The sequence below is a fragment of the Opisthocomus hoazin genome, chromosome 3 (genome assembly GCF_030867145.1).
Source record: "Opisthocomus hoazin isolate bOpiHoa1 chromosome 3, bOpiHoa1.hap1, whole genome shotgun sequence".
Lineage (NCBI taxonomy): Eukaryota > Metazoa > Chordata > Aves > Opisthocomiformes > Opisthocomidae > Opisthocomus > Opisthocomus hoazin.
This window is the reverse complement of record NC_134416.1, coordinates 38,170,321-38,184,581: the sequence shown is the minus strand read 5'-3', so window position 1 is coordinate 38,184,581 and position 14,261 is coordinate 38,170,321. Positions and strand designations below refer to the sequence as shown.

The following is a 14,261-nucleotide window of genomic DNA, read 5'->3' as shown; positions in this document are numbered from 1 at the left end:
CAGAACTGGACAGAGTACTCCAGATGGGGCCTCACTAGGGCAGAGTAGAGGGGGAGAAGAACCTCCCTCGACCTGCTGGCCACACTCCTCTTAATGCACCCCAGGATCCCATTGGCCTTCTTGGCAACAAGGGCACACTGCTGGCTCATGGTTAACTTGCAGAATCATAGAATCATATAATTGTAGGTTGGAAAAGACCTCTAAGATCATCAAGTCCAACCATCCACCCACCACCACCATTCCTACTAAACCATATCCTGAAGTGTCCCATCTACACGTTTTTTAAACACCTCCAGGGATGGGGACTCCACCACCTCCCCGGGCAGCCTGTTCCAATGCCTGACCACTCTTTCAGTGAGGAAATTTTTCCTAATATCCAATCTAAACCTCCCCTGATGCAACTTGAGGCCATTGCCTCTCGTCCTATCACTAGTTACCTGGGAGAAGAGACCAACACCCTCCTCACTACAACCTCCTTTCAGGTCCACAAGGACACTCAGATCCCTCTCCACAGAGCAGCTTTCCAGCAGGTCAGCCCCTGGCCTGTACTGGTGCATGGGGTTGTTCCTCCCCAGGTGCAGGACCCTGCACTTGCCCTTGTTGAACTTCACAGAATCACAGAATCACACAGAATGGTAAGGGTTGGAAGGGACCTCTGTGGGTCATCTAGTCCAAACCCCCTGCCAGAGCAGGGTCACCTACAGCAGGCTGCACAGGACCTTGTCCAGGCGGGTTTTGAATATCTCCAGAGAAGGAGACTCCACAACCTCCCTGGGCAGTCTGTTCCAGTGCTCCGTCACCCTCAGAGGGAAGAAGTTCTTCCTCATGTTCAGATGGAATTTCCTGTGCCTCAGTTTGTGCCCGTTGCCCCTCGTCCTGTCGCTGGGCACCACTGAAGAGTTTGGCCCCATCCTCCTGACACCCACCCTTACCATATTTGTAAGCATTTACAAGGTCCCCTCTCAGCCTTCTCTTCTTCAGGCTGAACAAGCCCAGCTCCCTCAGCCTCTCCTTGTAGGAGAGATGCTCCAGTCCCCTCACCATCCTCTTAGCCCTCCGCTGGACTCTCTCCAGTAGCTCCTCACCTTTCTTGAAGTGGGGAGCCCAGAACTGGACAGAGTACTCCAGATGAGGCCTCAGTAGGGCAGTGTAGAGGGGAAGGAGAACCTCCCTTGACCTACTTCATCAGGTTCCTCTCTGTCCGACTCTCCAGCCTGTCCAGGTCTCGCTGAATGGCAGCATAGCCTGTCAGTGAAAGCCCTGCCTAGGTGTGCAGTGTTATTCCTTCATTCTTTACTAAGATTGGCTTCTTTTGCTGTTGTTTTAAAGGGATGTATAGCCCTTCTAAATAGGATAGATTAACCAGAATATGTTTCCTGAATGTGCTGTGTGAAGGATGAAGACAGGTGGCCCATAACTCACTTGGCAGGAGAAACAAATGAATCTTATTCCTCCAATAAATATGGCTCAAAAAAAAACAAAAAAAGGCAGAAGGAGCAGTGGTAGGGAGAAATACAAATCTGTCTGGAATACTTCAAACTATGAAAGGTGCTACCTGTTCTGAACTATTATTACCTGGAAAAGGCCAAAGAACTATTCCAGTTTATGCTTAGAGAGCTGAATTTGTGCTTGGTAGCCCATAACTGAAAAAGGCTTAGTGCTCTTTTTTCTCAGAGTTAGAGTGAGGTGGCCCTTCCATCTCCAGAGCCATTATCACCACTGTGACCAGTCTCTCCCTGTATACTCCTCACACCCACATTCCACTTAGCTGCATTCCACTCTTCTTGGGTATCACAGCAATTCTGTCAGATGTAGTGTGTCCATGGAAGTACACCAGACATCAACAAATGGATTTAACAGTACCATTTCTGAGAAAAGAGAGCAAATGCTTTTATGAATTAGCTTAAATGGAGCTTTAAAACAGAAAATTATTTATTTTAGTAACCTGGATTTACTTAGGTCTTCTAACCAAAAAATATTTTTTTCCAAGTGTTTCTCCTGAGGCAGAAACATTATTTCTAGGAAGCATTCATCTACTCACACATTTTAATCATGATGAGAAACTGGGTTCACCTACATACTATTGCTTCCTTTTTAGCATCTTGCTCTCAACCTAATTCAGGGTCAATACCTTCAATTCTTGTAGCACCTGAAATTTGTTGAGACATGACAGTTGGGCAGGACTAGTCTCCTGAGCAATGTTTCTTGCTTATTGTTCTTAACTTTGACTTTTGGCTGATAAATTTACACGTGGCTAGGAAGGTATGCACTATGTAGTACTAAATGGACAGCTTATACACGGTGTTTCCCAGTTACTTCTCAACACTGTGAAGTTTACATAATTGCACTTAATGCAAAAAATTAATAATGCTGCACACTAGCAGCAACTTTATATCCTTCACTTAGTAACTTGCAATAATAAATATCACCTCCCATTGTAATTTTTAAGTGGTAAGACCAGCCATGGCTTGCTTTCTGAAATGAATGGGCTTACTGCAGGCAGTAAACCCATCAGGTTTTGACCGTGTCTAAGATGATTCTAATGTTTTCTCTCTGCAAAAATGTAAACATTAAAATAAAATAATGAATGCAGCAGCCAAAGCAGCTTCCACCATTCTGAGTTTCTCTGACACACGCACATTTGAAAGGAGTTAAGCAAGCCCTGACAAATACACTTGTATCAGTCTAACCAAAACATTGTTTATTTTGTTTTACAGATTTTGGCCATTGTGTCCATTCTGTTCATCGTACTGTCCACTATTGCTTTGTCTCTTAACACACTGCCAGAGCTTCAAGAAATAGATGAATTTGGGCAGCCAAATGACAACCCTCAGCTAGCACACGTTGAAGCAGTGTGTATTGCTTGGTTTACCATGGAGTACCTTTTGCGTTTTCTGTCCTCACCAAACAAGTGGAAGTTCTTCAAAGGCCCATTAAATGTCATTGACTTACTGGCTATCTTGCCATACTATGTCACCATTTTCCTCACGGAGTCCAATAAAAGTGTCCTGCAGTTCCAAAACGTCAGACGTGTGGTTCAGATATTTCGTATTATGAGGATCCTAAGGATTCTTAAGCTCGCCAGACACTCGACAGGCCTTCAGTCTTTAGGTTTTACACTCAGGCGGAGTTACAATGAATTGGGCTTGTTGATACTATTTTTAGCCATGGGAATAATGATATTTTCGAGTCTTGTATTCTTTGCTGAAAAGGATGAGGATGCTACAAAATTCACCAGTATCCCTGCGTCATTCTGGTGGGCAACAATCACTATGACTACTGTAGGATACGGTGACATTTATCCTAAGACGTTATTGGGTAAAATAGTTGGAGGACTTTGCTGCATCGCTGGAGTGCTGGTCATAGCCCTGCCTATACCAATTATCGTGAACAATTTCTCAGAGTTTTATAAGGAGCAGAAAAGGCAGGAGAAGGCAATTAAGAGGAGAGAAGCACTTGAGCGAGCTAAAAGAAATGGCAGTATTGTCTCCATGAACCTGAAAGATGCCTTTGCTCGCAGCATGGAAATGATAGATGTAGCAGTAGATTCAGGTAAGCCTGGAGAAGCAGCCAATCCAAAGGAGGCACCTGATGACAACCCCCTGTCCCCAAACCGGTGGAAATGGGCCAGAAGGACAATGTCTGAAACAAGCTCAAATAAGTCTTATGAGAACAAATACCAAGAAGTCAGTCAACAAGACTCGCACGAGCAATTAAACAATGCTGCAACATCCTCCAGCCCGCAGCACCTCAGTGCCCAAAAACTGGAGATGTTGTATAATGAAATTACTAAAACTCAGTCTCAGCCTAATCTCAATGCTGGTTACCAAGACCAGTCGGCAAAGCCACCTGTGTATGAAGAAGAAATAGAAATGGAAGAAGTTACAGGTCAGAGAGATCCGTTGCCAGCTGGACCAACAGACATCGTAACAGACATGAGAAGCACATCCAGTATCGACAGTTTTGCCAGTTGTGCAACCGACTTCACAGAAACGGAGAGGTCTCCCCTTTCTCTCTTTCCTGTCTCTCACTTGCAAATGAGATTTCCAGCTGATGCTGTTAACGTGGAAGACAACCAAAGAGTAAGGTGTTCTCAGTTTATACCATTCACAAAAGACAGAATGTTTTCTCCAACTGATGTCACCTTTGACTATAACCCAATTGACAGAGCTGTTATCAGTGACGGCAGTGGATCCCAAACTGTTTTGCATGGCCATTTGCATTTAGACACTGCCATGGAAAGCCCCAAAAGTTCCCTGAAAGGTAGCAACCCCTTAAAATCTAGATCCCTTAAAGTTAATTTTAAAGACAATAGAGGTGGTGCTCCACAAACCCCACCCAGCACTGCAAGGCCACTGCCAGTACTGGCAGGAGCAGACTTCACGCAGGCCACCCCGCAGCACATCAGCACCATTCTCCTAGAAGAAAATTCACCCCAAGGTGAACGACCTTTACTTGGTGCTGATGCATCAGCGCTTTGTCAGGGACCTGTTAAAAAATCATCCCCTCTCTTTCCCAAACAAAAGATTTTCACTTTCCCTTCGAAAGAGAGGAGGAGCTTCACTGAAATAGACACTGGAGAAGAAGAAGAGTTTATGGAGTTACACGGTATAAAACATGAAAAGCAACTGGATACCAAGACAAATTGCTGTGGGGATAAGCACGGTGATGGCAACCATTTAACAGAGGAGCCACAAGTCACCTCTTCACCCAAAAGCATGAGCCACAACTGTACCCAAGACATTTACCATGCTGTGGGTGAGGTAAAGGACAGTAACCAAGAAGGCCACAAAATGGAAAACCATTTATTTGCCCCAGAAATTCACTCAAGTCCAGGAGAAACTGGTTACTGTCCCACACGTGAAACTAGCATGTGACTAGTTACAAAAGCAATAAAAATACCTTTTCTTAAGACACAGTTAGTAATGCCTATGAACTGAAACATGGAAAGCCTCAAAAAAAAGTGCATAAAATGTTATTTTTGCATGGCATGAGAGTTTAGTTTAAATACTGTTTAATTAAAAAAAAAAGACTGCTTTTTGTAACAAACTGAAAAAATTGGGAAAAAATTACGCAAGAACAGTGAATAAAATAAGGGAGCTCTGTTAGGAGCCAGTGTTCTGCAACATCTGACATTTTTGATCCTTTCACTTATGATTGTAGACAGATTTTGAACTCTTTTACCTTTTTTTTGTTTTCTTGGTTACAATGAATTTTAGAATTTGCACATGAAAGGATGAAATGTCAATGCATGCGTTCATAAAGATGTGAAACAAGGTGCTTTGAGCTTGCAAAATGCATATATTTGTAAATAGTTTGGGGACGGGGGGAAAGCTACTGTTAACAAGGATTTATGGAAAAAGCATTTCCTGGGACACAGGTACTTCCTTCACAGCATGCTGCCTGGAGGTTTTGTACAGACTTATGTTGCAAAATTGCAACTTCTACTTAAAGCATCTCACATATCTTGCTTTCTGTTAAAAAGCTCATGAGTATATCTGTTAATTAAAGACAACAGTATTTTAGTTTAGCTGTGCTGTAAATCATGATGTTTTTTTTTTTATTTGCATAACTTTAGTTATTGCATTTGTCAGTTTAATTAATAATCCTGTGAGGAAGAGTAAAGATTTAATGACCAGAACTTGAAACATTTGATATTTTTATAGAAAACTGCCAACATTTCATAACTAAGAAAAAAAAATGTTCCATTTTAAAACGAAAAAAAAAAAAAAACATAGAGATTTCTGTGGCAATAAATAGTGCCAAATGGCTATACACACATATCCAAACCTTCTCAATCTCTTAGAATATTTAACTTGGTATTAAAAAAATATTACCCACGTCCGTTTCCTCCTTTAACAATATTTGCATCTACATGATCTTTGAGCCCTCTTTCCCTTTTCTTTACATGCAGTGCCCATACTTCAGTAATGGCAATGTTGTGGAAGCCTTTATGGTGTAAGGACATAACAGACAAGCTTTGTAGGGGGAAGTAGTACCTTTTATTATCACAAATCATATAGCTGGAAAAAGAGGCTTCAAGTACATGTGACTTGCCCCAGGTCTTCCATGCCCCGAAGCTTGTCTGTATTTTTCAGTTCAGTCATTTGGACTGACAGAAGGTATCACCTGACTCACCAACTTTGCCTCAACCCATACACCCATGGCTGTTCCAAAAGTGGAGGACAGGCTTTCCCTTATGCTTAAAAAAAGGGAAATGTCAGTCCTGCCAAAGCATCTTTGGTTTCTCTGATATTCTCCAGCTTTGTAAAAGAAAGATGCTGAACCAAGTTTTCATTACAAAGTACCCATCTAATCACTGTCTGAAAAAAGCTGTTCATTTTTTATCCAGCACAATTAGCTTGCTATGCTGTAATATAAATGTAAAATAAATAGATCATTTTGATTCCCTAGATCATAAATAGTTCATTAACCCTAATCATAAGCAAAAGCATGCCACCACACAGGCATTTCCTACAAGGTGTTCCTCCTTTTTTTAGGAAAACAGAATACAGGTATTTTTTTGTCGTCCTCTGGTTTTCTGCTGCAGTTGGGTACTACCTTACAACAAGTTTGTCAGTGCAGCAGTCCAGACTCACAGCTAACAGCCAGATGAGTCCAACAGTTAAAAGTCTGAGGAGATGTCCAGAAATTCTAGCATCAGCTCCCTGCTGCTCCATGGGTGTTGCCGGAGATTGGGCCTCACCCTTCCCTGTGCACAGAAGGGAGTGGATGCTCCTTCCAGGTCAGCACTGTAACAGCAAGCATTGCAGAGGTGCGGAGACAAGAACAGAAGCCATGAAAAGCACTTTAGACCGACGAACGTGTGGTTTGTAACCGTAGGCTCCTACTTCCCGTAGTGGACCTAGGTTAATTTTTACTTCTGTGTCATTTTCTGTCACTTAAATGAGTAAAAGGCAGGTACCTAATGCATTTAATGTAACAGAGTAAGCATTTTTGTTGCGACATTGCCCTCTGCTTGAAATGGCTGGGCTGATGGCACAGACCTCACTCGAGACTGGCCTGTGGAAAAGAGTTTGAAATGCCCTCAAATGTGGGTTCCGGTGGCTGGGACAAACAATGAGCACAGCACAATCCTTCAGGTTTAAAAAAAATAAAATCTATATTTCCGTAAGTTTTCTGATTTCCATAACAAGACAGCGCTGAGGTGTCTCTTCAGTCATTTTAAAAACTGGGAATTATTTTTCCGAACAATGTCTGGTCATTAATTCTCAAAATAAAAATGAATTTTTTTGTCCTTAGCTGCAGTTCATTGCAACTTGTTGCTGCATTCAGTTTTACCTATTTATATGGCATTCTGCTTAACATTTTTTAACCATGTTGTGTCTCACTGTTCCAAAACTTAGCTCGAGTATTTTATAGTCATTAATCTTCTATATTTATTTTTATTTTTTTCTTCCTAGATATTTTTGGTGACTAAAACTAAATGCCAGTCAATTTTTATATGCCTAAAGTGTTGGTCTGTATTTTCTATGTGCAGTTTTATGAAATCACATGGGCCTGTTCGATCTGCCTTTACATCCTAGTGAACTAATGAAGACCAAATTAAGTTCCAATGGGATCTGATGTCATGCTCTGGATCCACAGAAAAATCCCATTCAAGATAACTGACGTTGTTCTGGCAAGACTGAGGTCTGTGTCGTGTTCCTACTGTGTGCTTTTTTCTCCCAGCTGACCCTTACGCTTTGGGAAAGCCCCCTCCAGTCCATGCCACTGGGTGGAACAGGAGGAGTCCAGCCATAGCAAACATACTGCAGGAGCAGAGATTTGATTCCTTAAGGTCTAATGAGCATAACTTTATGCAAACCTGATACTGCCCTATTAAAATCACTTACAATTAAATAGTGGTAAAATCAAAGCCTCAATCCTTATGCAGGTGAATTTCTCCTGAAACCAATGGGAGTCTGATGGAAAAAGGGACTGGCTGAAATATAAATGAGGATGGCAAGAGTCTCTCTCTCTTGATTAAAATCAGCAGGAGCTTTAACCATATAAATCAGATGAGAAGAGCAGGCCCTTATTGACTGCCATATTTTAAGTGTTTTCAGAGAAGCACATTTATTTTGAAAGTATAGAAGCAAAGGAAGTGCAATTCTCTTTATTAACATGTATTTTTTTTTAAAATCTTGCAAGCAAAAGGATCAAGCTTTAGAAGTGCTTTTGGTATAACGTCATGATATGCTTTTGACTATCTGAATATTATTTCCAGAAGCACAGGTTTAGACATTTGTTTTTTCCAAGTCTTGACTGCACACATGGGATCCACTCCTGAATACCGTGCTCATGTATAACTCCTGATCAAAACATTTTCTTGAGCACTTGCAGGACTGGAGCTAGCTTTTATTCCAGTACAGCAGGTGTAAGAAATGCATCCAGGATCACTTCATTCATCATGAATTGCTATGTAGCAAATTATGCAAAATTACCTGAGTATATTTTTCTGTTTTTCTTAAACTTCGAAGCCATTTCAGACTTATTATCCGTTCACCACAGGAAGGGGAGGGTTGTTTTTGAGTTCTGTAGTCAGTTTCCAACAACTGTGGAATTTCAAAACAGCTTAAGGAGTCTTAAAATGAAGTTACTCCCCCCTGCACCTGAAAGGGGTCTGACTCTTCGTATCACTGGAAAATGAAGATTGTTCAGGGAGACAGCTTTGCAATCAATCTATTTTTTATATTTTATACTAACTGCAGAATCCTGAATCAAAGTTGTAATTTCTTTTCAATGATGAAACCAAATGTACACATTTAAAAGATGTTCACAGAGAAATCAGAACAATTTTTTAGTAAATGGTCACATTAATCCAAATCTAGGGGGGGGGGAATAATATATCGCACAAACTGTAAAGGAAGTTCACGCAGGAAAGCTGTTTACAGGGGAAGCAAATAACGTAAAGAATGTAACGTAGCGTAGGGAGTTATTGCACTACAGAATTTATATAAAACACACTTTTTTAAATAAAAACACAAAAGGCCTTTTAATGCTTCATTGTATAGAACATAGGAGCCTCTGTGCTAATGCAGCAATCTAATGCACTGTGTCCTCACTTCAAAATTCGTCTCAAAAATTTCTGATGTTAGAGGTGATATCTGATCTAACACTGGAGCAACTGACTTGTAGAGCATTTAGCACAATACTATGTAACCAGAGCTGTGCAGCACAGAAAAATGTATTTTTGCCTATAACATACATAAATCAAAATGACAATTGGCTTCTCGAGTCTTTTCCTAACAGTTACCACTGGGCAACATATTTTTATTCCTCGAAAAACAACTAGTTCTTTAAAAAGCAGGTCTCTTCCCCAACATGTAGACTGAGCTTCTGTCTCCTTAGGTCTATTTGAAACAAGGTTTACCTTCAAATTATTTAATTAACTCCTTTGACCTAATCTCTAAACTGCAGTCCAGTACCAAAGCCAGTTGTCTTTTTCAAACCGTGTTGGAAACACAGTCAGCCTGGAAAAAATGTCCAGGGCCTACCTAACTGTTTTTTCATTCATATATTTTTTGAATCATTTGGATAGGGAAAAAAGTTTAACGTTTTAATTCCACAAAAAATATTTTAAAAGGAAAAAAATGCAACAAGTGTTTTTTTTCAAAGTAGCCAGCACAGATCAACCAAGAAATGCAAATACAGCAAAGGGGCAAGAAAGGCAGAAAACTGTAAGTAAACAAGGCATGCTTTAATATACTATACAAACAAGAGATATAGTAAAACATATATAAAATAGTCCTTGTTCACACTTAATGAGGTAAAAATGCCAGTAGCAAAAGATTTCATTCCAGTCCTACCCCATCTTAATTTTTACCCTAGAACCAACAGGTCTTTACTGAGATTTTCAGTGATGTTCTTACACACTCGACTGCTACACAAACATCTGATCTGTAATCGTTTTTCAGAAGACTTTCCTGAAGAAGAATATACTGTGTGTTCTTATCTTTGTTATCTTTGGATCACTTCCCATTGCCCTGCAAACACCAACCTTCTCTTCTTCTTGGGAACAGTTAGAAGACAACCCGCCAAACGTGATGATAGGTGTGTCGTGTTTGTCAGGACGGCATTTTGGTAGTCTGGTGCAAATGGCCAGACTGCATTTGAACCAAGGAGCAAGTAGAACTGAGTGTCATTACTCTCTGTTATTGTTGCAGCCATACCACCTCACAGCTTCACGTTTTCTAGTTTTAAAATGTTTCAGCTCCTCCAGCGTCCCCCTCAAGCTGCGAGATGTTTCAGTGCATTTGTTCAGTGCTTTCGCAAAAGCTTTTGTAAAAGCAGTGGACTGCTAAATGCTATTAAGAGAGCCATCAGTGTAAGTGTGAATATTTGTCTCTTGTGCAATAGATTTCTATTACTTAGTGGTACTCAGTTTAAACTCCAGCTGAAATGCTTTCATACTCTAAAACAGACCAGGTGTTCTCGGAGCCAAATCCTTCGCAGCTATTCTATCGGTTTCCTTAATGAAGAAAGTTAGGTGACTGGCAGGCAGAAACAAAATTGTTTGCATCGTGTGATGGTTTCTTGTTCAGTAATCATACACCATGTGACATCTGCAGGTGGAGTAACATACTTGTCTTTGTATCTGTTCTGTTGCAGGTGTAAATAATATTTTTTGGAATGTTGTGTTATGATATTTAAGAAGCATTACCCTTTACTGCAATGGAGATTTCTTCTGAAACAACAGTGATACTTTATAGCCCCATATTATTACTGATAGCTATTTAATTTTCTTTTATGATACCTGACACAGATCCAGATGAATCTCCCTGTAGAACAAGGAAGTAACACACAAATACTATTGCTCTTTTTAATTAAAAGTAGCTCAACGTAACACACAAATACTATTGCTCTTTTTAATTAAAAGTAGCTCAAGAACACGCTATTAGGTAATATTCAATTCAAAAAGATAAAATTATCCTAATTGTACCTATGAACTAAACAGGATGGTGACATGTCGTTACCTTAGACATGGACCGTAGTCCTGTGGTTAATGTAAACCCTGAATCTAAGAGCAGTCTGGGTAATTAATTTCATTGGGTTAATTTTTTACCTCAAATAAGTATTTAAATGCATACTTAACATCAGCAGAAGTAATGCACACTTCTAAATCTGGAAGTCTATGGCTACGTTTACACTGGCATCTTAGTGGAAATCGGGAGAGCTCTCTTGACATGAATCTCTCAGCTAACCCCGCTTCTCGTGCTTTGGTTCACATCAGAGAGCAATCCTGGACCATGCAAACTGCATTACTTTCAGGTGAAGCTGAACCAGAAAACTTGTTCCATGGGGGCACCTCCTGTGCTGCAACCAGTACGAAGCACCCAGGCCTGGGTACCCGACTACAGCTAGTCCAAAATAGTACCCCTGATATAAATAGTGGAAATTGTCAGCATAAACTGTTTTCCTCCACAAATCTGCTTCTGTTGTGTTGTACTTGCTAATGTAGACATAGACTATCTTTGCCACGGTTATTACCTCCAGTCCACGTAGTGTTGGCTAAATCCCTTACTCAAGCAAATTTTGCCATTATCATCAGTGATAATGCATTGCCAAAAAGAGCAGTATATAGCCAAAGATGAAATTGTACCCAGCGTATTCTCCAACTTAACCCAGGTGGAATCATCTAAACAATAAATTCTTGATAACCCTTGGATAGTTGCGGTTTGCAGTTTGGACCACACTCTCAAATACTGCATATTTCTATAGTCAATTTACTCTAAAGTTGGTGTTACATTTGATTAAGACAGTACAGGTAGCCCTACATCGACTCTCACTCCAAAATCGTTAAATCAGTGGAATAATTAAACTGACTGCACGTAGCCCTATTTCACTTAACAGTTAACTCTTAGTTTATTCTGGGAAGAATCAAGGCAAATGGCTGTGCAAATGGCTAAGCAGTGACGGAGGATCAGAAGCCCAGTTTGAGTATTTTGTGCCGATCAACTGTCTCTAGGTATCTTTCCGTGTGGATCATCAGTTGAAATTTATTTAAATTGGGGGGCTAGTAGGGTTTTGAGCATGTGCTTAGTTGCTCTGATGTCTAGGACACATCTTGTAAAAAGTAACGCAAGAAACAAAACGGCTATTCTTATCTTGCTTTTTTTAATGATTTCAAGGTGAAGGACAGACGTCTTATACTGGTATTTTTGCTCTAAGTTTTGCTCAGATAGCATCTCTCAGTGAGGTTCAGAATACAAAACATTTATGCCTATTCTTGATGCCCTTAAGCAGAAGGCCAATGGGAATTCTGCCTGTATAAAACTGAAGGATGGAGCAATACATTATAGCTTTAGGCAAAAGGAACAATTTCTAACACATATTACAAAATTAAAAAAAGAAAAAAACACTGTTGGGGACAATCATGGGTACTTCTGCTAGGATGCACAGTTCTGGATTTATACCTCTAAATTTTCAAAGTTATGCAGAGTTTTACCTATGTAACTTTTCCAAAAGTCAAAGGAGCCATGCTGATAAGCTTGAACGTGGAGGGATTAGTGTACAAAGAACCTGAGAGTTGAATACATAGCCTATTGCTTTAAGATCACTGTAAATAGCAACTAAAAATATGTACTAATTCAAGTTTATAAGTTATTACTGTGTTAGTTTCATAGATATGGTAGCATGACTATTATTAGTTCTACTGAGTTTAATGAACTTTACTTTGTATTCTTCTGTGAATGCTCTGAATGCTGCAAACAAAAAAAGCACAACAGTATTTTTTCAAGTTCTCTTGGTGTGATAGCAGTGTCTTCACTATCGTTCAGTTTTACAGAATTAGCAACATTGCATCATAAAATGCTATATTGACAACATATCTTTCTTTAAAAGAACTGTCACTAGGAGATAAAAGCATATGTGATAAGTCTTGTCGAATCTCATTCATCTGCCTTTACAAAATGCCCCAGACATTTTGTGGGAGAATATGCTGCTTTTGCTTCATGCGTTGTTTGTATTGGGTGGTGGGGCAGGGGAATAATAGGGCATTTTGCAATGGTAATTGCATCAAACATGCTTTTTTTCATTATTATTGTATTTGTTAGAAACATTTTGATTTAATTTCTTTTTGCAGATAAGACTGACAATAGCTTTATTTTTTCAGCTAATCATCTAATTCCATTAGACTAATAACTTCTCACACTTAGTGGTATTTGTATCAATGTCTCCATATCAGCTGCATTTTAACTTCATAAAAAAGGAAATGTGATTATTATTTCTGTCATACTAGATTTTGCTGATCAACTAAATATTTCTGCACCAATCTACATATTAATATGCATGTTGTAGTCTGTACAATTGTTCAACATCAAAATATCTGTTTAATTTATGTCAAATGTCTGTAAAATAAATGCATTGTTCTCCATTTCAGTCTGATAGAATAAGCAGGATAGTAAATAAATGTGTAAATGAATCATCTGTGTCTCATTTCAGTTCTCTGCATGAAGCCACTTTACATTGAACATTGCATATATACCAAAACAATAATCCATAGTGTCTTTAGATTTCATTACTTGACAATATTATACAGGGATCTCTGGCAGACAATGTATACAGAAATAAATCATTTGGCTATGCAAATAAAGTCAGAATCCATTATTTTGTAAAAAAATTAAATACAGTGCTTCTAAGCCTTTTTTTTCTCCTCTGTGTTCAGCATTACCGCTAATTACTACTCGCACTGTCATAGACACAAGACCTCAAATGACTTTACAAGGGTGAGTAAACATTATTGCCTGCAGGATGGAAAGCAGGAGCATGGAGAGATTTAGCAGCCTTTTTCTGGATAGTGAAGCCTAGGTACCGCAGCCTAGGTACCTCAGCCTAATATTCAGAGGTGGTGGATAAACCAGCCTCTCGTTCAACTTACTAGTAAGCAACAACCTAGCTTGGACACCAGCACCCTTTTGCCTAGAGTGGACAAATTTTTTTATAGCCCAAAAACTGCGAGAGAATATGTAAATTGTACCGGGGATTATTTTTCTCCTTCAAGATGAATCACAGAAAAAACTTTTTTACAGGCAAAGTTTTGCTGCATATATAACTATAATAGAGCATCTCTACCATTCAGAAAATAATAATTATATATACCATTCAGAAAATAATAATTATATAATAAATAATTTCAGCCTGAAGAAGGCTGAGAGGGGACCTAATATATACTTACAAATATCTGAAGGGTGGGTGTCAGGAGGATGGGGCCAAGCTCTTTTCAGTGGTGCCCAGCGACAGGACAAGGGGCAATGGGC

The 14,261-nt window shown here is 39.6% G+C and overlaps 1 protein-coding gene across 1 annotated transcript in view; it reads left to right on the top strand.

Moving 5' to 3' along the window:
- Positions 1 to 13,524, top strand: part of KCNB2 (potassium voltage-gated channel subfamily B member 2) — a 209,799-nt gene extending 196,275 nt beyond the window's left edge. The window contains exon 3 of the mRNA XM_075416009.1: positions 2,718 to 13,524. Within this exon, the coding sequence (XP_075272124.1) occupies positions 2,718 to 4,877 (2,160 nt within the window). The 3' untranslated portion in view covers positions 4,878 to 13,524. The remainder of the gene's footprint in view (positions 1 to 2,717) is intronic.
- The last annotated feature ends 737 nt before the right edge of the window (positions 13,525 to 14,261 follow it).